Source organism: Chroicocephalus ridibundus, chromosome 4, assembly GCF_963924245.1.
Source record: "Chroicocephalus ridibundus chromosome 4, bChrRid1.1, whole genome shotgun sequence".
NCBI lineage: Eukaryota > Metazoa > Chordata > Aves > Charadriiformes > Laridae > Chroicocephalus > Chroicocephalus ridibundus.
This window is the reverse complement of record NC_086287.1, coordinates 63173800-63197524: the sequence shown is the minus strand read 5'-3', so window position 1 is coordinate 63197524 and position 23725 is coordinate 63173800. Positions and strand designations below refer to the sequence as shown.

Sequence of the window (23725 nt, the reverse complement as noted above, 5' to 3'; positions counted from 1 at the left end):
GGAAGCTTAATAGGCAGTAGAGAATCCTAATACCTACAAATTTCAGTCAGGGTTTTCTTTGACATTTAAATGGTTAACTGCTATGTGAGATGCGTGCATTGTTCGGGAGAAATGCTACTGTAATTGCAGCAGTGATCTATCGTATGTATAAAGTGAGCAGGAGCCACTACAGGGGGAAGACAAGGAGGGGGTGAACCGAAGACTGAGCAGGCCTGTGGTCTTCAACAGCCCTGGAAGACACTGTACAAACCTGTGTCATCTCTTAACATGGTGTCTTTCTGTTCCGTTGTAGTTCCTAAAGCAGCCACTGACAGATGCAGTGTGGAGGAGCCAAGTCTCCTTCATTGATCCGAGGTGTTCAATGAAGTTCCTAAATGAGATGTAGAGCACATTTTGAAGAGTTTGCTTCTTAGCCACCTCTTGCCTGCAAAGTTGGCATGTCCACTGGTAGTGGCAAGTACCGAACATGATACCTGTGTGTGACGGTTGTGTTGTGTGCTCGGCAAGTCCCAGGTGCGCAGGTCTGTGGCTCAGTGGCTTTGCGTTTGCATTAATGACCTCTTCTTTTACACGAGCGATTTCCCAGGGTGTCAGCTGCTGCAGGATTAGCCAACAGAGATTTACATCTGTGGAATAAGGTAAAAAGTAATAATCCACCACCCAAAATGAAAAGGTTGGCAGGTCTAAGGTGAGACAGTGTTTCACTTCTGCAAACATGTTATAGCTTGTTTTAAGGTCTGGAGGCAAGTTTTGGATCCATGGTGATCCTTTTACACCTGAATATTTTTTTCCTTTTTAAAAAATAACAAAAAAGTGATCTTGTGCTCCTCTTTGGACGCGGACACATGAAGCCGGTTGCTAGGCTAGAACCTTTGATGTCCATTTCAGATTAAATTCTTGTCTAGGATTCCTGCCTTTTTAAGGAAATTTGGCTGGGCTTTTTTATTTTCTTTTCTAGTGGTTATGTGTGATTTTTCTCTGATAACATACAGCTTGGGCTTTGTTTATCTTCTGTATCTTCTATTTGTGGAGATGTTCTCAAAAGTCATTCTCAAGGTTTTAATTTTTTATTTTATATGTTTACTCTTTATTGATCACTTTAAAGCTGACAGATGCATATATAATATTCTACAATAGAATTGGTTGTAATATTTTAAAGGGAATTGCCTTGAAACATCATTGCCCTTGTAATATCATGTGGTATACCACTGAAAAATGTATTTGCAACTCTGCTTTTGTAGTAGTCCTCTTTGGTAGCCCATATTATATGTACACCTAGTAACCTCGAAATAATTTTGTAGTGAATTCTTTGTATGATTATTTAAAACTCCAGCAGATAAATACTTTCCTTATCGCATAGGCCAGACCAGACAGCTGGGTCATTGCAGCAATAAAGCATTGAAAGCGGTGGACTGGGGGATCCACCACTTAGATCAATTGAACAGTCTTTCCCAAACTTCCTATAATACTCAAATAACTGTCCTGAATGAAGCTTCAAATGGGTTTTCAGAAGTTATAAACCTACTAAGCTCACGTTATATTGTTTCTTGTGGAATAAGAAATACCAAATGGCATTCGTCATGCCACACTCCTCCTAAGAAGGTGTAATTCTGAACTTTCTCCTCCGTGACTCTGCAGCTCTGACAAGAAATATTAGAACTTGTGTGTTGTGGTTTGTTAAAAAATGTAAATTTATGTTCAAAATTGCTTGTCACTGTCTCAGAAAATTAGAAGTAATTAAATAGAAAGTTCTACAGATTTGTGCCATTTCTGTACCCTCTCATCTCAAGATGGTGTGAGAAGCAGACAATTGTAATAACTTGCTGCTATTCCTTTCCAGCTTAATTTGATCTTGTTCCTTAATTCTGACAGATTGTTTTTAATTTTCCCATCTGTTCCATAAAAATCTCAAATGATTGACTCTTAGGAAAAAATAATGTCTAATAGCTGAGCCATTTTTAATGAGTTGGTGTGAGTTTTTTAATGAGACGTGCTGAAGAAGGCAAGCCAAGCGAAAGATTGAGCCTGGGGTGACGGGTGTAAAGAAAGGTAAAGGGCAACCGTATGCTTCAGGAAGTCTCTTCTCTTTAACCTCAGTTTTAGACCGCTGCTGTCTCCAATTTCAAGCAGTGCACATCCTTAGACCCATGGTCAAAAAACAAAGGTTCAGTAGCAGTAATTCCTTTTCCCCTTTTGTTTAGTGCAGTATCTACCCTCAAACAGTACCACTTTGGGGAGAGGAACAGTCATACAAAGGGAAAAAAAAACCAAACCAAACCAAAAAGACCAAAGAATTACACCTAAGTAAACTTAAGAACATTGTAGGCTGTGGTTTAACTTCATGTCTTCTAGCAACCTGCACCATAACTCACAGATATTCTGGTGGTAGGTCTGAATGAACCCCTGTGCCAGTAGAGAGAGTGAATGTTCTCCTCCAGCCTCTCTGAAGGTTAAAACCCTTTGCTTTAAAATTGCCTGCAGACGACATCTCCTGGGGCAGGAAGCCATCAGTATGCAGTACGAGTCTTTGAGAATGGCAACCATGAATATACACGTTAACATCTGGACTTCTCCCTTCTCTTTTGGTTTTTATATATTATTATAATAAACATTAACATTATTTTTAATAATCATCAAATAGCAGTTTCTCTGGCAGCCTGAGACTTCATTATTAATCAAATAGTGAAAATAAATATACAGCTCTTTTACAGAGAAAGTTGAAATTTTGACTCAACTCTGCAAATATGCCATTGTTAGTCTAATCTTTTGTAGAATTCGTAGAATAGTGAATTAACTTTACAATTGCACACAAAGTGAGGCATAATAAATGAGAGAATGCTACCATGGTAATAAGCAAAGTATACACTTGTTTCTGCAGGTTTTAATAGTCTACCAACTAAAGAGAGAGAGCTTTTGTCTACACTTTTTTTAACTAGTAAAATCTGAGGGTAATTTAAGTGAGAGGAGAACATCAGTACTCCACACTTTTAGAGCATCTCCAAATACTCAGCCTGCCAGGTTTCCCTATAACATTTATTTCAAACAACCAAAGAGGATGGTGCAAGGATTAAAATGTGACTTTTAAAAACTACTGAATGTGGTAGCAATTAAAATTCCTTCTGGTTTAAATTTGCACAAAGTTGGAGTTGGATGGTATCTGTTTTAAGGCCTAAGCTCAGCAAGTAGCCAGAGACAGGACATGCTCCGTGCTTATACAGAAGTGTCTGGCTCTGAATGAAACTAGACTGTGCCTAAGAGTTAACTATCCTAATCTGGGATGGATAAAAGGGAAGAAAATGTGTTTATTTTTAAGGATTTTTTTTCTTGTTATAACTATCTAGTAGCTAGAGTTGGACTTCTTTTTTTCTGTTGGAGAGAAGGAATCGATTGGTGGCGTACTTAGTCTGCACAGCAGGAGACAAAAGTGACTTAATTTTGGGTGAATTCTCATGGGCTTTGGGAGCATGACCCATTATCTATCCCTCTTGATGGATTCTGGGCAAGGACCTTGTTGCATCGTGGCTTTACTGATAAATCTTGTGTGTACTTATGTAGTGAAAACTAAATTCAGAAGACGTAAGTTTAATAGTTTTGCATTAAGCCTTCATAAAGCATTGATCTTTTGTTTTTTATCTTCTTCCTCAGTGTGTCAATCCTGATCTTTAATACTTCTCGGCAGTGCTTTGTTGTGGTGAAGCAGTTCCGCCCAGGTAATCCTCTTTTTTCAGATTGACTTTTGCTCTCTAGTGAAGCAAGCTTTTAAGGGTTTAGCAGTTAAAAGTTGGTGCATCTGTGGTGATAAAATCTTTGTTCTATATTCTGTTTCTTTGTATGATAGCCCACCCTCTTCAGTTGGTCAGAATTTCTTACCAGGGAAATTTCCATTACAGATGAAACGAATGATCAGGGTAGCCTTACATTCTGCTTTTGGGCTAGTCATTGTGCTCTTTTGGATGAAATTACAAACAGGTCTACAATGATCATGCAATAGATTGCTTTTATTTGAATTTCCTTCTTCATCTATCTAGTATTTAGTGGGCAGCTTCTGTGCAGAAGCGCAATATTTCTTTTTTTTTTTTGTCTTAAATATTCCTTTTTAAAAATGTGTTACTGTGCATTGTATAGTTGGGAATTTGGGACTTTAAAATGAGGGAAATTCAGGACTGTATGCTTTTTCATCAATACATGGACAGCTTCACTTTACCAGTTATTATTATGAGTTTAGGTTAATATACTAATTTTTTTTCTGAGTTTTTGAATCAGTTATTTCAATTCAAATCAATATTTACTTTTTAGAAATTAAAAATGAAATGCATATTCTCTGCATGCTAATTAAAAAAACCCCACAAGATACTTCACCGACTGTTGCTAAGAGACCGTCTCAAGACTGTTCCTGGTAGGGTTTATAGGAAGCTTTCTAGGGTGGTGTCGTGCTGTTGTTTCTTACCGACAGCAATTGACAGGCTCTTCAGTGTTGTACAGCACTGTTGTACTGACAGTGCATACTTCTCACGAAGCACTATGTTGACGGTTGTAAAGAGAAAGTGTTTGTTTATTTGTTGATCTATAGTCCAGTGTCTTTTATTTGCCAGCTGAATAAAATGGCTCATATAGTTGTTGCTCTATTTCAGGCAATCTTGGGTAGAAGCCTTCACATATGTGCATATATATGTACTGAACAGCGACACATTCATTACATCATCCCTGTGGAAGTGTAAAATCTGCCTCAAAAGACTGGACTATTCTTGACGTTAAAGTGTTTCAGAGGCTAGAGCTGCTCAGAAACCTGGCCTTAGGGGCAGTGGTCAGTCAGGCATCCCGTAGTAGTTCGGTGATTGCAACCATGCCCTAACATTACTCCCATCACTATAATTATATTTCCATTCTGTGGTTATTATCTGCCTTAGGGCCTGTTCCACAAACAAAAATTAAGGCCAAGACTTTTCTCATTGCTTGCTCCTATCAGGGTCCCACCAGGTAGCTCGTTGCTTGTGAGCAAACAGCTGCCGCTCGCTCACCAGGCATGTCCCCTGCACGTGTGCTGGTTGACATATGTGCTTGCCCTTCCTTAGGGTGCCGTGTCACGATCAGGTTTTCCCACTGAAGTCCGTGCTGCTTGTAGAGGCAGTCACCCCTCCCTCTGTGTACACTCCCACCCCATTCCCTCTGGCAGCACCAGCCCTTACGCAGCCACAGCGGAGGTTGTATATGGCTGCAGACTGATAATGTTGAGGATTAGGCAGCTTAACTGACTGGCCTGAAAGAGTTCATGCTGGCTTGAGGGGTACCAGAGCACACAACCAGGGTGAGGCAGGCAGGACCATATTTTTCAGTGTACTGGGGACTTAGATCATCTTGAATGAATCATTTGGAAAGAGCAGAGAGAAAAAAGTTACACACAGATCTCAGTAGTTTTCATAATAGTTCCTCACCTGTGACTGATTAGCCAAGGTCTTGGGCAACGCTCATTTTGGTAGTCAATTGTCCACGTGTTTTCAAATATAATAAAATAATATGTTCCTGGGAAAGGCTAGGGTTAGTACCTATGAACATGTGCCCTGTTTTTGTCACCGTAAGTATAATGGCCTTTTGATGGATTGTGGTGTTTATTTTTGCATTGACTTAAAATAAACAGTGACAAAGATCTGAATCATAAGCCATGTTCTGTTTCAGGAGGTACGAAACACTGGTGCAATCAAAGAGAAATCAGAAGTTTAAAGAAAAGCTAGCACATTCCCCAGTCAGCTAAACCCCACTAACCTCTCAGTCCATGTTTTCTTCTCTTTAGGGTTAGCAAACAAGTCCCTTTTTATATGAGTCATCTAAAAAGGCTGCTTTAAATAACCGTTATTATTTTGTTTGACTGGTTTGGTTGAGCCATCTTTCCTTTGTCCCAGTTTTGCAGAAAGGAAGGCAAGGTACCATCAACTCTACTGGAGTTTCCACTGTGAAACTTCTTACGGCTTCATGGCTCTGGGGTAATTAGTCAAAACGTTTAATGAGCACTAGGTGATTGAGTCCGCACTGTGCTGCTGCTCATCACATGTGTCCATCTGATGATGGAGGAGACTGATGGAGGTGATGATGAAGTGGCAGTTTCTGACTAAAGTAGCATAAGCCATCAGAAAAGAAGAGAGCAATCAGACAGGGGACTAGTGCGTGGGTGTCTGTGCTGGGAGCTGAGTTCGTGCTTCCAGTTTCTGCTCTCCAAAAGCTCTCCAAACTCTGTGCATTTGCAATAAGCTGACAACCTGTAATGAGGAAGAGGGGAGTCACAGATTTCCCTTTAAGAGTGTACCCTAGCCAGTAGGCCACAAACTCTATCTCCCTGGGGCATGTCTTGTGCAGGCGATTTTGTACCTTTAGGAGAGGTGTGGGGGACTGCTCTGTTCCCTGATACTGGCAGGCAGCTTGGTTTTCTAGGCTTTGCTTATCTATGAGGGTTAAATTGAGTTTGAACCTTTCTGAACCTGCTGATAATAGATTCATACTGTGATTCCCTGGTGAATGCTGTAATTTTTGGACTCTTACAGAAGAAGTGGCTCGTACCATTTCCTTTCTTCCTTATCTGCAGAGAAAAGCTGTTAGTGTGCTTTGAGTGTTGGCTTTGCCCTGAAGAGGACTGCTGGATTGGGTCCTGGATTGGGAATGTAGGTTTTGATCTATGTGGAGCCCAGTTGTGCTGAGGGAGAGCAGCAGGTGCCTGCTGGAATGACATGATGGGTTTGGGGGATTCAAGAGACTTGTAACAGAGAGTTACTTTAATCACAGTTTCATATTTCTGTACCCACACTCTTACCTGCATCCTGTTTTGGTGCCCAAGTCCTTTCCTGGGATGCGTGCGTTGTTTCTTTTTGTGTTTACTGATACGGATAAGTCAATACTGAAAAAGCAGTAAAATCTTAAGAGTATTTGTCTCATCTCAGAGAAATCCTGGAGGTAGTTCTCATTTATGGTAATTGTCGTAGCTTTTAGAAGTTTTTGGAATAAGGACAATAGACAAGCTTCAAAGATCTGTCTTTCAGACTCTGCCTGGAATATTTTTTTTTGCCACCTTCTTGCTGCATTTTAAAAAGAAAACCAAGTTCTAGTCGTATTTCTCAACTAAGAAGTGGAAGCTCCTTTCCTTAAATGTTTGACTCTCAAAGGCCTAGATGTATCTACTGCAAACACCTTTGAAAGTTTTAAGTTCTGGAGAAAGATTAATTTTGGGGCAAACTTCTGCACTTCCTGTTTCTTTTTAGACTCATCTAGACATGTCCCTTTCAGGTGCTGATCTTGCTATACTATACTTCTGAGGCAAGAAGAGTTCTAGAAGGAGCCTAGGCACAAACTTCTAGGGTATAGACTCCTCCCCAGAGACCAAGTGCTTGAGAAGTCACTGTGCTACTTTACTTTTATGCGACAATATTTCTTTAGGGACCTTGTTGTATATCACAGTTTTAAGCAATAATAAGCTAAATACAGTAATTGAAAGAACAAAAAGTTGTCCATTAAACTTGAGCTGTTTTATATACTAGTTAGATTTCGAATGGGAAATAAAAGATAAGCTCATTTGAAAACTGGTATGTGTATATGAAATATGTATGTAAAAATATTTTAATGGAATAAAAATAATTTCAGATTTGTAAATAGTTTTATTCAGGATGTTTTGTAACACACTCATGGTAACCTTTCATGAAAAGCAAAGTGATAGCCATGAGGAAATTTCAAAGAAGAAACAGGTGGGATTGTACCTGTAGATTAAAGTTATAATGATCTGGAATTGTCAGTAACGATTCTTTGTGTGTTAACATCCAGTCCTGCAGTTCCCACTCAGGCAAAATTTCTGTTGACATGAGTGAGAGGTTTTGCTTAAATAAGGGCTAAAATCTGGCATTTGCACTTTCTTTAGGAGTACATTACAGTGGCAGCTGTTTGTAGATTAATTCAAGAAGTCTTTTTCAGACTCCACACAGGAATCTGTGCAAGGAACTATATGTTCAAAAGAGGATTTTTTTTTTTTTTTTTCAAACAAACATACATGCTTTTCATACCCTTTCTAAATAACAGCTGAGTTGACAGGCTGAAAGACTCATCATTGTGCACATGGTACGTAATGTGCAACCCAACTTTCCTGCAAGATAACCGCATAGTTTAAATTAAATCCTGATATCCGCATTGCCCAACAAATGGAAGCTGTATCACACTTCTGGAACTTAGACTTCTTGGATGGATTAGCTTCCTTTTTTTTAATTCTTATTTATTTTAAGGTGTGCGTGAATTAATTCCAAATGATGTAAGCACAAACTGAGTTTAAAGAATAATTCTACAGAAATGGCAAGAGAACCTTTGTTCTCTAAAATTCCAATTTCAGTGTGTCGTAATTTTAACAGATAACACAAGTGAATTTGTTGTTACTCTCAAGTACTCTGATGGTTATGAATTTCCAGGCAAAATTTGTGTACCGTCTTTTTTTTCTATTTAACATAAATAAACTAACATCCCTCCCCACTTACTTCTTTTTCTTTTGTGTTTGGTTTGTTTTTTTTTTTCTTTTGAAAGCTGTTTACATGTGTGAAGTAGAAAGGCATCATCCTGAAGTCCTTCAGAACCAGGACAAGGAGAGCTTCTCTCGTCTCGAGGATCCCTTGCCTGCTGTGGTAGGAGTGACCTATGAACTCTGTGCTGGCATTGTAGACAAACCAGGCCTTTCTTTAGAAGAAATTGCATGTGGGGAAGTCTTAGAGGAGTGTGGCTATCGTGTTCCCATTACAGACCTAAGGAGGATCACTTCTTACAGGTAAATAGCAGTAAGTTAAAACACTTTGTATTTTGTTGTTTCACAGATTGCTGAAGTGGCTTGAACGTAAATCAATGTTCCCCGTTTAAGCAGTGTGTTGGAGGAACATGGACATCCGAAAGTATATGAAAGGTGTAATTTTCAGCAAGTGAGAGGAGGATGTACAGAGACTTAAGGAATTATAAACTCATAATTATGGGATTGAATTCACAGTAAGAATGATACTATTGTGATTTATTCCAAAGACTATTAGAACTGGGAAAAGTTGCATTGGGCTCTTCAGAGCAGTTTGTTACAGCACTAGAAAACAGCTGGTCTTTACTGTGTCAGCCGTTTTCCATCTCTGATTCTTCTTATTCTGATTAACAACAGACGCTGCCCAAGATGGACTCTGATTTACCATTAACACAATTTTGTAGAAGCATGAGAACCTGTTCCATTAGGTCTCTTCGTAATATTTGGGCTGTAATTAGGCCTTCTTGGAATTGGATAATAATAAATGTTATATGTGAAGATTTTGCTGATCTGACTGTGAAAAATTTTACATTATATTTTTTGCAGGGTTTCAAATAGTTATTGAAATAGATTTTAAGATGTTTTAAAACCTATGTTAGGAATAAAAGGAAAACTTAATATGTAAGAGGGAAAATACAAAATGTGAGGTTTTGGAGGGGAAAAAAACCCCACAAAACCCTCAGGAGAAACTTTGCACGCAGCTTTAATCCCATTAGATCTCCTTCCCAGCTTTTAGTATTGTTATCCAAAATGTATGTATGTTTCTATTTTATGGAGAAAGCAGCAGGTTTTTTACTTTCTTTATTTTGCTTGACATCTCCATTGAACTAGGCCCTGTCATTGGTTTTTAATTTGGGAATTGAATACAAATCCACAGCTGTCAATCCTGGCAAATGTTATTTCCTGATGGATTAACAAGCAGTGCTTCTGTTGAGGGGAGGGAGTGAATCACAGGAGCTGTCTTTTACAACTCCTTGAAACTAGATTAAGGATTTGTTCTACTGAAAGAAAAAGTGCCTGCTAGATTTATGAGCAAAAGCTGTCTATAGAATTTCATGGGTTGGGTGACACTGACAGGCCATAGCATGCAGATATGTACATATGTATATGTACGTATATATGTGTATACACACAGAAACAAAATAGGAGAGTGGAATATCGTTTCTGTAGCTGTAGAATTTTGTAGCTTCAGTGTAGAAGTTTGACTCAACATTAATAAGTCTCTTCTGGCTAAAAAACCATATGTTTTTTCGTTGATAAATGTCTTTGTATCTTACAGGTGGTTTTTCTTTCAGTTGCCTTTTTTTGTTGTTGTTTTAATTGCACTGACTTGCAAAGAGCGTATACAATTGCATTTTTCTCTGTTGAGACCCGTGTAAAGGATACTTAATATGTTAATCCCACAATCTTGCTTTGTCTGTGTGGACACAGCTTTCTGCCCACGGAGATCCACACTGAAGTCAGAAGGGCCTGTGTAGTATTTACTTTTTTAGATTAATATGAAAGGTTGAAGCCTCAAAGGTGATATTTTACAGTTTCTTTTGTTGGATTTACTGTGCCCTGTATTATAATTTTATTCTAAATGTTACGGTCTTCCTATTAGGAGTGTCCTGCTCTTCTTCCTTCAGCCAAAGACTGGCATATCTGTTTGATCCTTGACCATTTGATGCAAAGACAGGAAGTAACTGGTTCCCCTATGGTCTGCTAAGGACATTTTTTCCATAATGGCTGTATTACATATAAGAATTTCTGGGGTTTTTCTAAGTGTAACACGTTTTTCCAAATGGTTTATGCTGCTGTTTCATGGTGTGACTGCCAATACAAATCACTGACACAAAGTGTTAGGTTAACGCATATGTGTGCTGTTAATAGCTACAATACATCCTACACTTCTACTATTATCTGCCATCCCAGTGATCCATGAGGTAGCTGCTCGATATTATTTACTGATCCAGTGCATCAGGTCAGAGAGAAGCTTTAGAAAACAGAATTGGAAGGAATTTTGGGAGGATCTCATATAGACTGCTCCTCTTCCTAAGAGCTCAGCTGGATTTAAATCACTTCTGACAAATGTGCATCTGTGTTTTGTCTAAAATCTGATCATTTCATAGCCTCTCCAAGCATTCTGTCTGAAGTATCTATCTGTACCATGAGCAAGTTTTTCCTCATGTCTTGCCTAAATTTCCCTTTTTTTTACTTCAAGTCTGTGACTTACTGCCCTATTCCCTGTGGACATGAAATACTTCTACACCTTCCACACATTCATTTGACCATGTCTCCCCTTTATTTTTTCCCTATACAAAGCTATCTTAGTTAATTTAAGCTTTCTCTTTAGACCGTGTTTTCTAGATGTCTGATCATTCCTTCTGCGGTCCTCTGCCTTCTCTCCGTCTGGTCTGCATGTTGCTTAAAAACATAGTGCCCAAGCTGGAGTACAGTATTTTAGTGGGGGCTTTGCCAGTGTCACGTAGAGCCATTCACCTCCTGTCTGGATTTGTGCTGAACACAGAGCCTTAAGCTTGTCTGCACTGAATTGCACCCTACTTTTTTTCACATCATTTCTCCACGTTGTTGGGATGATTTTGAATTCTAATATTCATCTCTGGCTTCTTATAAATAATCCATTTCAGCTTTGCTATCTGCAGTCTGTATTTCGGCGTATAAATCCTAAAACGAAATACTGAATTCTATTGAATGGAGGAAGGTCCCCAGTGGAATCCTATTTGGTTTGTATTTCCAATTTGACAGTGATACCACTCCATGAATACCATTTCCATGCTGGTTTTGCGCCTACTTCACAGTTTCTTTGATTTCTAAGTATATCATGATCTCCTAACTTCTTAATGAAACCGTCACATTAGATAGCGTTCAAAGCCTTAATAAACTGAAGTTACATTGTTTGTGTTGCTGCCCCTATCCACAAGACCTGTTATCCTATTGTAGCTGATACTTGCCTACACTTGATATATTCCTGACAAATCTGTTAGCTGTTGTTCCTTTCTTGATGCAAATAAAGCCACATTAAAATGTTTAGATAAATATAATTAATAATTACTGAGTTAAGTCTGTTAGATTTTTGTAGATAAAAACTCAGAATTGCTTGCACGGTGAGAAGGCTTTCGTATAAGCAAGGGTTTCTGCATCATCACACCCTTTGGTCTGAAAGCAAGGAGTTGTCTTGTATTTCTAATGACAGCCCTTTCTGGAATCATGGTCACGAGAAGGAAACTGCCTGACTGGAATAAAAACAGGATTTAAGCTAGACTTGACAGAAGGACGTGGAAAGCAGAAGACACATCAAATGTAAAGGGAGAAACGTTTTGGGGTAAGGAGGTCAATGCAGTTCTCTGGCAAACGGATTAAGAAGGGGAGGGCATGGACAATGTGTAGGGAGAACTTAGACTAGGGGGAAAAATGGAATAGAAAATCCTTGAGTAGAAAAAGAAAAAGAGGAAGAAGAGATGAAGGACCAATGAAGAGAAGAAACTGGCTGAGAACTTAAAGGACTTGAGGAAAGTGTGTTCATATGGTGGAGGGGAATTCTTTTTAACAAAATTAGGAAAGTACTTAGTCTGTTTTTAAGCAGAACTTTGCTTTGTTCTCAGGCAGTGGATGCAGTAAAGATCGGAGGTAATCTGAAGATGGCATTTTCTTATTTATTATCAGAGACTGCAGCAGTGGTTTGGGGAGATTTTTTTTTACATTTCCCGGCTAAGCAGAAAAGATTAACTACAATACTGCTACGGATATTTCAAACACACGTACAAATAAGCTGTTGGACCCCATTCTTAAGCTCTGTCAAAGCTCCTGTGACATGATACTCATCAGATAGAAGTCAGGCACTGAATTAAGCAGATCTGACTTAATTGCCTTTATGATCCACAGAGTAGCTGTGGAGTCAATGAGAAATCAGGAAAGAAGCCAGGAGTTGGGGAATTTACGCTAGTTGAGCAAGAGTCTTAGGAACAAGTTGTTCCAGCAACAGGAGGATAGTATGGCGTGGGTGAATGAAGGAGACTGGATTGGGGGCAGATAATGAAAAAGGCAAACATGCTAAGAGGGACTTGACTGGAGGAGGTCAGAGGAGTTACACTTCGAAGAATCAGAAATATCTATTTCTGTAATAGAATAATGCCAGCCAGAAGGAGAATTTAAGTCCAAGTGGTTCGTTTTGCTGTGTAGATGGATGCAGGAATCATTCTGGAAAAAATTCTGTATTGTTTGCAGCCTGTGTGGTGAGCTTCCTCTTCTCATTGTGGCTACACAAACTGCTACTTTTGTGCTTGGCGTACAATAAGTAACCTCATTTTGGCATTACAAAAAGTTTGTTTTCTGTTCTGGCAGCAGCTAATCCACTTTTGGAGGCTTCACAAAAGTTTGGACGCCTACTGGTGTGTTGAGCTCTCATCAACTCTACGTATGGCTTCAGTCAGAAATGGCATAGGTGGTAGATGTGATGGGTATAAAGGAACAGTTTAGATCAATAATAAAATGAAGCTAATATAGTAGTATAATTGTAAATTGAGGTTTCATGTAAATGATTGTGAGTTAAATTCTTCATTTTCTAAAGCAATTCTCTAAGGTTCCCTCTGGTTTTTTTGTGGGTTTTTTTTGACCCTGCGTGCAAAATTTTGTAAGTGAATGACTTCAGACTTACTCATCTATCAGATATAACAAATTTTCTACCTTTCATGGTATCCCAGCATTTTACAGTTTGAATCCCATGTGAAATTCAGCTGTGAGTTAATTCCTTAGGTTGAAGTACTTCCAGTTATCTTCCTTGAGACTTGTTTCTTTACAAGACAGGGGCAGGGAAATATGTTGTTGTTGTTGTTAAAGATGTTATTATTGCCATTGCAACTTACAGTATTTTCTTTTAGTTCTTGAAATGTTTGGTCTTCGTGAAGAATATTTATAAAATTATTTGTACCTAAATAACATCTCAGAGCATCAGGATAAAGTTAAACCAGCACTTCTGGCTCCACATCCTTTTCCCTTCATTCTGTCTTTATTTTCCCCCAGAGGTTGTAATAAACTCTTGGCTATGAACTGGATACAATAGGAGCTGCAGGTTCTCAGCCCCACTGCAAGAAAAAAAAAAAAGATGGATTAGTTTAAGGGTCTAACTGTATTAACATAGGTACTTACTTTAATCTTCCTACATTTGATTTTCTTCCAAAAGTATACAACAAAGAAGAGCATTCAGAGAATTAATATTGGATGTTCCAATTACTGTGCCATGGCTATTAGCCCCTGTGCGATGAGGAAAAAATGGTTTGTATTCACAGGTTATTATGTAGAAAGAATAATAGCCTTGAAAATGTTGGAGTGCATTATAATTAGAAAGATCACCTGCTAGTACACCTGTTGGGTGATGGCATAATGTAATATAATTTTATGTTAATTACTTCTCTGCTTTTTTCCTGCACCTGCTGCTTATAATGTCAGAAGTGTACAAAGGTCCTAAGAAGTGACAATAGGAGCTGCATGTCACTGTTCATCAGTTTACATGTTGCATGCCTAAATAGGTCTTGATTTCAGCGTAAACAACAGAGATTTGTGTCGCATTTATTTGTCAGCATGAATTATGTATTCACTATATACCCAAATTATTTATAATATATATTGCATTTAGGAATTTTCACATTAACTATGTCAGATTAAAACCAAAAAATGTATTTCTGTGTTGATAGGAACAGTTAAATGTTGATTTTTTTAATATATTTTATATCTGTTAAATATTTAGAAATTATCAGAAATTTAGCTTTTAATTGCCGTCTATCAGATATCTGAGTTAAAATAGTAAGTCTTCACAATGGTTAGTCAATTTATTTGTTCCCCACATTGCAGCAGAGGAGTAGACTATAAGATATGGTTTATTTTCTCATGCATGTTTGTTCCTTCAAATTAAAAATGTAGTATTTATGGATGTAATAACTGGTTGGCATAGATGAGCATGCAGACATGAGAAGGCAGCGAAGCTAATCTTGAGTCCATGCTTTGAATTTCGACCCTGCTTATAAATGTATACACACGTGCACACACACACTCAGTTTGAAGAAGAAACTCGCTGTTACTGAGCGTGGGCAAACATACACGGTGGACTCAGTCTCACTTGTGGCCTTTAGGTGCTACTAAGCTTTCTTTTTTTTTTCTTTTTTAAAGCAATAAGATACTGTTACCAACTTGTGATAAAAAAAAAAAGTGTGTGTAATGTATCTTTATGCTTATGAACTTAGATATGACAAGTGAAAAGTCCCATTTTATGAGCACTATTTCACGTGTTACGTATTTCCTCGTGCATTTAATGAAAGGGAAGAGCTAAACAAAGGTTTTGTGCTAGCTGCTATTGACATGTTTCGAAAACAGATTGGAGTGACAGTCTGTCTCTTGTGTTTTCCCTGGTCTAAGAAGGAAGTAGATGATAGAAAATACTGTAGTTACAGGCTGGTTCTGCCAGCCAGTCCCACCCCTGGGCAGGAGGTGAGGAGAAGCACTTCGCAGCCATTCTGCAGAAACTGCTCTCCGCTGTGCTGTTGCCTACGAGTGCGTTGCCCAGAGCTTTTGAAAGCTATAGCATGATTTAATCACAGTGTTTGAGTGTTTTATTTAAAATGAAATATGGGAATGCAGCATACAATCTTGTTTTGATATGTTAAACTTACATTTAAGTTACTGTTGTGATGAAAACCATACCGCTTTGGCATCCTTACTTTGACATGCTTACATTCTTAGACTTGCTGTTGTCAAAGGTAATGGAGATTTCTAATTGTCTCTGAAGCAAGGCTAAAAGTTTAGTGCTAATACACTTTTGGTTTTAAAAATATCTCTCTGTTGAAGTTAGAGGGTTTGTGAGCTTAAGCCCTAATGATTTGACAAAGAGTATTTGTCAGCCACGTAGCTGTTAATTGAAACAACTATAAACTGTTCATAGGAAACTGATCCTCATGATAAAGAGACAAGGAACACAGAGCTGTGCTTTGTACAGATCATTTGCATTTGTCCCACAGTGGTAAATAAGAGTCAAGCACTGTACAGACACGTCAAAATACATCTGGAACAATCAGCTAGGTCAAGCCAGGCTTAGTAGGTCTGGGTCAGTATGAGCTATGACATGCCTGGTCTGGGCAACATGGTGCTAAACCCATGGAGTGAAACTGAAGCCTGGAGTCTCAGCCTGGTCCGGTGCTGTGAGTTCAGACCCTGCCTGCCCTCCCCCACTAGCCTCCCTTGTACCGGGAAGGGGAGACACCTTTATCAGGAAGGTGGTTTTCCCAGGGTGAAACTCATCCCTTGCAGTGCGGGTGTGCTGACCCCTGTGATTTCCACAGATGCAAAGCTAATGAATATAGCTGTAATCTGTTAATAGGTGACTAATTTCAGACCATGGCAAAAGCATTTTATTTGTAATGTGAAATACTAGGGCAAGGAAAAGGCTGTGTCACAGACTTGGGATAGAGGAAGAAGGCAGCAGAAAAAGTAATATAACCATGGATAAAGGCACATCAAAATTAGTTAAACATCACACTCGCAAAGTGCAAGTAAGCGTGCAAAAGCATAGGAAGCACCTAGTGACAGATAAACCTGAAATCATACTGAAAGCATAATAGCAGCCTGTTGCCTCTTCACCAGTCAGACCCAACTTCTCCCTCTCTCCTTTCTTCCTCCTCCAGCCCCAAGTACCCAAAGTCACTGAAATCCATACACATTTCCCAAGGGTATGTGTTAAAACACTTTATTTTTTTAACGAGATGGAAGCTCAGAATGGTTTCAAAGCAACAAACCTGCTGACTTTTGATTTCTATAAAAATCAAAGGTACTAAGACAAATGAGATGTCAATATTGATTTTTGGACAATTTTCTAAGGACAGGCAGGGTTCATTAATATCTAAGAGTCTGGAAATGTTGGGAAGGACAGCAGTAGGCAATATTGGAGAATATTTAATTTAGTAAAGGGCATTCCATGTGGGTCCATGCAAAAATGATCAATTGGCAGAGTAAGCCAGAGCATTTAGAGAAAAATAAATCAAATTAAAAAAGGTAAGAAATACATCTTTTTTATTATATAAAGTATATTACTGTATCTTTCAACCTCTTTCTGAAACCATTGAAATATACATGTAGTTAGACAATACAAGCCATGAAATATATACATAAATAATGATGTCATGCGATAGTCTCCACAGTCATCTCTCTAAATAGTGAGGGGATTCTGAGTAGTCTTAGAAACATTAAATTTGCTGGGGTATTTTTTGGGGGGGGAAGAGTAGAAGAGAATAACATGAGCATTAATACCATCACTCTTTGATTTTATTTATAACTCATTTGGAAGTTTTTATTAGTTTTTAATTAATAACTCACAGCAAAGTTGCACCAGAGCAAAGTAAGTTAGGTAATAAAATAAGAAAGAACGAACGTGTGGGTATTTCCTCCCTTGAATGTGTGTTGTTGCAAATTTTTCATTGGTTTCTGTGGCAAATGACAGGCCAGTATATGAGAAGAAGTGCCTTAAGTTTGGGCATATAACAAAGGAGAGATACTGATGTCCAGTGCTTTCCCCTTTTAAACTATATTCAGTGTAGTAGCCACTCTTGATGTATTTAGTTCATAAGAAAACAAACGCTGATTTAGTAGAAGTATCATGTGAGTAAATGCAATGAAACAATGGCATATTGAAATCACTCTATGCTATTTGAGTTACAGTGGCAAGAAACTGAATCTTATGGTGTGGCACCTCGGGAAGCTGTTTTCCTTTAAAGATGTGTGGAAAGGGAACTCCCACGATTTCTGCAGCTGCAGCTATTTCATAAGGAAATGGTCACAGGTGGTATAGAAGGAGATGATGCTGTACATAATCAAGCCAGAACGTTCTTATAGAAGGGCTTCTTAAATAAAGTCTCTGTGGTTTTGTAGCTAATCTTTACATAATACCAGGTGGACGTGGGTATACTCAGTTTAAGAGCAATTTCATTCTCCAGGTGGGGCATGCCAGATGAAGCTCAGAGTTGACATTCATCAGAAATAACATGACACTAAATATATTACGCATAATCCTGTGGTTTTTCATAGTACCTATGGAGATTAGCAAGCTGCATTCTTTGTCTTGAAAATTTTACTGTATAAAACAACGAGGTTTTTATTTTTATTATCAGTTTCAAAGAACATTTAATTTACTTAAAACATGTATTTAATTAATAAAAATGCAATTCTTGCAGAAACAATGGAAGAAAAAATAATCACTATATAAAGAGGAAAACAGATTTCATTTTTTAGATTATTAAGAAAAATCCTTTCTGCCTCCTCACACAAGAAAAGAAGGGAAAGAGGGAGCAAAAAATGAGCCAACAATCTACTGTTCCACCACAAACACGTTCTCCCAGTGAGGCTCCTTCCAATGGACATGGTAGCGGCAGTGAGGAGTGGGCACGCACGGGTCAGTGGTCAGTGACAGGTATCAGGGTGACTAAGCTGGGGGAGACTCTTCACTGAATGACTAGAGCTTAAATAGCCAGCCGTGATGGATTGTGGAAAAGATCTGTTTGCTCTTAGTATTTAATTTCCAGTGTTGCTTTTTAACAGTATATATTACTGCTTGATAATACCAAGAAAACTGTATTGTATTTTAACACAAAGGGACTCTAGTAAACTGTGCCATCACCCTCACGGCAGAAAGGGCACCGATAGCACATGAGCATAAAAAATAGCATTCCAACTTTTACGAGCTGGTTGCTGATAGGTAGATCCATTTTTCATCAAGTTGCTTACTTTTATAATGAGATCAGAATGGTTAAGGCAGCAGGCGGGCCCAGTGTGCAACTTCTCCTGCTTTCAAAGACTGCACTTGCGTTGTGCTGTCGGCTGGTTGGTTCTTCGGCTGAGGTGCGATGAGTGGCTCTTTTATTGGCAAACCATCTCTGGTGGTCATTGGAATAGTGTACAAATACCAAGGACAGGGGCTACAGAAAAGAGGTCGCTGGGGAAAGTAAACACTGAATCAGATTGACCGAGGGAGGAGGTCATATACTTTGGTGAAAATGGAAGAGACAGGGAAAACTCTTAGTCTGGCTTCTTGCTGGATCCTAGTAGGTCACATTTTGTTGGTTAAAATGTGTATCAAAAACCCCTCTACTGACACAGAAATAAAGTGGTGAGCCCAGAATCAAAGAAATCCCATAGCAGTCTCCCAAAAGTTCCTGGAAGTGCCAAAGATGATGCATAAGTTTCTTGAGCACTTCGTAGAGATACAGGAATGATTCTGGAGTTGTGGAATGTCTTTCCCAAAGTCACATGATGTATCAGTAGTAATTTTAGTAAAAAGAATTTCCTATTTTGTGTTTAAAAAAGGAGTGTATATTGATATAAGAAACTTCAATAACCACTATTCTCCAAACAAAATAATTGCTAGTGTTCATGGAGCATGGAGAGACAAATGATTAGTTCCTGCTATGGGGTGTGATTTATGCTGGATTAACGGAAAGATTTGTTGACTAGTGGTTGGGTAAGTATTGATACGCGCTCTAAGATCATAACACTGCTACAAATCTTAGAATCCTCTGTATGTATAATAATATGGAAGCTAATTTTTCGGCATGCCCTAATGCCAGATTGATAGTTTCAGTGAACTTTGGATTCAATGTGAAAAGTCGCTTGTAATCATGTGAAATGAAGAAGTTGCGATTACAATGTGAATATTTTCTTGGAAGAACTAAATGAGTGGATTATGTACTTATCCCTTATTTAATAATACCTAAATGAAATAGTCCTAAGGAAATAGAGGATTAACAAATAAGAAGTCTAATACACAGCAAGCGGTCTAGCTGAGGAAAGACTACATAATCTAAAATATCCTCAACTAAATCCACTGTAAAAAATTTAGCAGGGAGACTGAATTACTTCAGATAGATGCGTGCTTACAGTGGTCCATTTGGGTCAAGGCTAAAGTTCAGGAAGGATAGAGAAAGACTCCCAGGCTGCCTTTCTGTTCTTGTACCTATCCAGTCCATGAGTAGAGGGCTCCAGCTGTGAACGGACATAATCTTCTTAAGAATAAAACTTCTAAATATTTGTGTAAAAAATCTAAATATTTGTGTAAAAACAGGCAAAAATGTAGCATGATAGCATACAGATGCTCTGAGGAGCTTCATTCTGTTGTTTGTAAATCTCTGTGAGTGATCGTGCAGTCCAGCTCTCACTAAGGTCAGTTGGAAAACCTTCTGTTGACTTCAGTGTATGTAAAACAACAGTTCACCAATTCAAAACCCATTTGTTTTATTTTCTCCCAAACTAACATTTTTCCAAAGTTGCAGAATATATTTGAAGACAAATCCATTTCCTGTGCAACTGTGTTCAAAAGTGTTGGTATTTCTGCGTGAAAGTTGCAGTCAATTTCAATGTTAACAAAATTGCGTTTATAGGTTCTAAATGACATTAATAGACAGTGATGACACGCGTTTTGATGTTGCTTAGTGACACAAGTTAAGGACCCAGGTTTCCACTCCTACTTCCTATCTACCTTCTTTTTATCTAAAACAAAGTTTCCTCTCTGTTTTTTTTCCAGGTCTGGAGTTGGTGTGACAGGTTCTAGGCAGACATTATTTTATGCAGAAGTAACAGACCAAATGAGAACTGGTGAAGGAGGTGGCCAGCCGGAAGAAGGAGAGCTGATTGAAGTTGTCGAAATACCTTTAGAAGATTCCATGAAGTTTGCTTATGATGAGACTCTCCCGAAGACGATGGGTGTCATCTTCAGCTTCATGTGGTTCCAAAACAACATCGCACCTAAACTACCAAAAAAATAAAAGCACCATGATTTTAAGAAAAGTTTTCCTGCTGGGACTGTGGGTACAGAAAACTGCAAATCTGCCTGCCTCGATCATCTCCAACTTTTCACAGAGCAAATCTTTCTTGAAATAAACTTGGAAGTAAAATCTGAATTAAAATCCTCACTCAATTTCCATCATTAGCAAAACACTTACGGGCTTCACTGGGGCCAGGATTTACCTCCGAGTGGCAAATGTTGATTTCCACACACAGGCTAAGTAAATGTGTCCAGTTCTCCTTTTCATGGCATGGCTCTACCGCTATTTTGAAGAGTTGCTCAGGACCTCGGTGCAGCTGCTCCACCAGCCTGTCACTGTGGTCTGTACGTACCAGCAGCTGTGTATTCACTGTAGTTTCCGATTTTTTTTTTTTTTTTTTTTGGGGGGGGTGGGGGGGGATGCAGCAAACCTTAATAGTCACAGATATCCTAACTACGTTTCTAAGTTCTGCACAGCTTTCTGGGAGCAGCTTTCTCTGTGGTGCGTAGCTCCTGTACAGAGAAAATGTTTGCATTTCTAAACATGCAGACCTTTATTTCATAAGCAAACATATGTGTAAATCCTTCTGCTAATGTGTCATTTTGACAATACACCAGCTGTAAGATTATGTGCTTCTGTTTGTTCCCTCTATAATGCTGAGCAGCAGCGATGGTGATTGATAGAGAGATTAATGATGGGGGGCTTCTAGTGGAACACATGCTTCTTTGTTTGTTTTATGGGTAATACTTGATTAATTAGATCAAACTTTGTCCTCTAGAGCGGGACTTGAGAGGCCAAATTCCTTTAATTTGGGTCTGAGGTGACTAATACAAGTGATTTCTCTGAGGTGTTCTGTGGTCTCGGTTTCCTTATCGCCGAAATGGGAAGAATGGGACTTACCCCTCGGATAACGCTCCTTGAAATCCAATGATCGGAAGTGCTTTATTGAGAGATTTAATCATCATTTGGGCAGTTTACATTGAAGCCTGCACAGCCCGCACAGACGTACTGAGCAACACGATTTGATTTAATAAAGTGGTCTGATTAGGATGTATATTATTTGTTCAGTCAGCGTAGTTTAGATGTGGGATATTTGTCCTGTGAAACTGTTAAGAGCATGAATGAAAGAGAATCAAGGCTGGCAATTTAATTGTGCACTGGTTTATGTTATTCACAGACTTACTGTTAATTAACATGACTGCATTACGTGTGCTTCTAGGATTGCTGAGGTACTAAGTATGTTTAGAAGACGAGTACTGTGAACATGCAAACTTTCATATAGCAACTGGAGTAAATGCATTAGAGACACGTGATGGTATCCGGTGCCTGATTTAAAATCACTGCATATCGAAATAGGTGTATAAATAAATAATGTTTTAAAAAAATGCTATTAGAACCGATACTTGCTGGTTCTCCTACTGACGGGGAGGAAAGATCCTTGGAAAGCCACCGGAGAAAGAGCAGCCTTCATCTCTGGGAGTCAGACACCTTTTGTGAAAGTTCAGACACGTTTGCGTTGAACTGTGCCTGGTCTGTGGTGAGTCAAGGGCTGAGTTATCGTAAAAAGCAAATAAATTCTGTCTGTCTGATGTATTTACATTGGAAGGTGTTTTAAGGCTGCTCTGTGCCTTTACAGTGTCTGGTGCAATGTGTCCTGATCGCTGCTGAGGCCTTTACAAACTAGTACAATATCTATAATAATTAATGTTTTATTTCAGGCTGGAGTTACCACAGTATCTCTTTGATTCCATCAAAGTTATTACACAGTAGCTTGTTGATCTGTTTAGTGTCAAGCTAGTAAGTGTGTTCATATGCATGACAAAGGCCTTTTTTCCTGTATAATGCAGTAATTTGGAAAAATAAATCCATGTAGTGGAGGGGGGGTCAGAGTTTGAAACTCTTCAAAGCAGCATTTATGTATTTATACCGTTTGCCCCAGAATTACAAATGGACAAAACTCCACTTCTGATGAGGTTCTCAATGCAATGGCGAGAGCTTTCCCCCAGTCAGGACGTTCCCTCCCCTGCCACATCCAGGACCTGGAGTCGGCGCTTCACAAGGTGTGCTCACATTGCAGTAACGACCTTGGGGAGAGCCCAAGGCTTTGACCCACCCGTGTGGGTGACAAGCGTTCAAGGTGCGATTCATCAGACTAAACACACATTTCACCTATTAATCTGCCTGGAAGTGCCTTCAAGTCTGGGCACCTGCATTCAGTTTGGACTCATCAGACCACCCCTGGAGGAGGCGGGTCAGCCAGCACTGGATCTGTAGTGCCACCGTGAACTACGGGCTGCGGGGCCACCAGAGAGAGCGCACGGCCATACCCAGCGAGGGGGAGGATGAAGGCCCTAAAAATCTCTTTGTGCATCTGGTGCCAGCCGCTCGTGCATTGGCTGCTGGTCTTTGAGCTGGACAGGTTGAAACACACGCGTATTTTGCCCGCTCCAAGGTGCTGTGCCTGTCCCTCTAACATACCAGCCCTCCCGAAGAGCGTGTGTGCTGGGGGAGCACCAAAGGCAGGGCCAGACTTGCCAAAATCTAGCCCAAACTACTGCCGCTTGTCAGCAGAAGGCTGTTGCCGATCACTCGGCGAGTTGTAGGTGCCTGAAGCCTGTCTGCTTCACAGCCCAGCCCTGGGGCCGCGCAGGGTGATGCAGAGGAGCTGCCACCACCAGAGCAGCAGCAGGGGTTTCCCGGGCATGGTTTGGGGGTGGGGAGTCACGGCGCGGGCAGAGGGGTCGCGTGGGGCGGCAGCATGGAGGGGTGCGTGGGGAGGGAAGCCGCAGCCTTCGTGAAGGCACAGGGACAGCTGTGTGGCACCACTGTGCTCCGAGGCGACGTCGCCAATGCAAGCCACGGGCTTCAGACTAATTGATGCAATTGATATTTCTCTCCCAGTTAATCACGACGGAGGGCAGCTGGGTGAGCTGGGCAGTCCCTCAGCACTTCGTGATCCAGGAGGCCGGGCGAGAAGCCGAGCAGCATTGCCCACACCTCCCAGTCCCTCCCTCCCCAGGGGGTCTATGGGGCAGACACCTACAAAACCCCGGGGGATTGCGGTGGCTCTGAAGCCTTTGCACCCCAAGGGATGCTACCCCCTGGCCCTATGCTCTGCCTGGCCGTCCCC

The 23725-nt window shown here is 39.7% G+C and overlaps 1 protein-coding gene across 1 annotated transcript in view; it reads left to right on the top strand.

The window, feature by feature from the left end:
- NUDT14 (nudix hydrolase 14) overlaps window positions 1–23291 on the top strand; it is a 62184-nt gene extending 38893 nt beyond the window's left edge. Inside the window, exons 3-5 of the mRNA XM_063333878.1 lie at window positions 3646–3710; window positions 8545–8782; window positions 20355–23291. Coding sequence (XP_063189948.1) covers window positions 3646–3710; window positions 8545–8782; window positions 20355–20595 — 544 coding nt within the window. The 3' untranslated portion in view covers window positions 20596–23291. The remainder of the gene's footprint in view (window positions 1–3645; window positions 3711–8544; window positions 8783–20354) is intronic.
- Window positions 23292–23725: the final 434 nt, after the last annotated feature.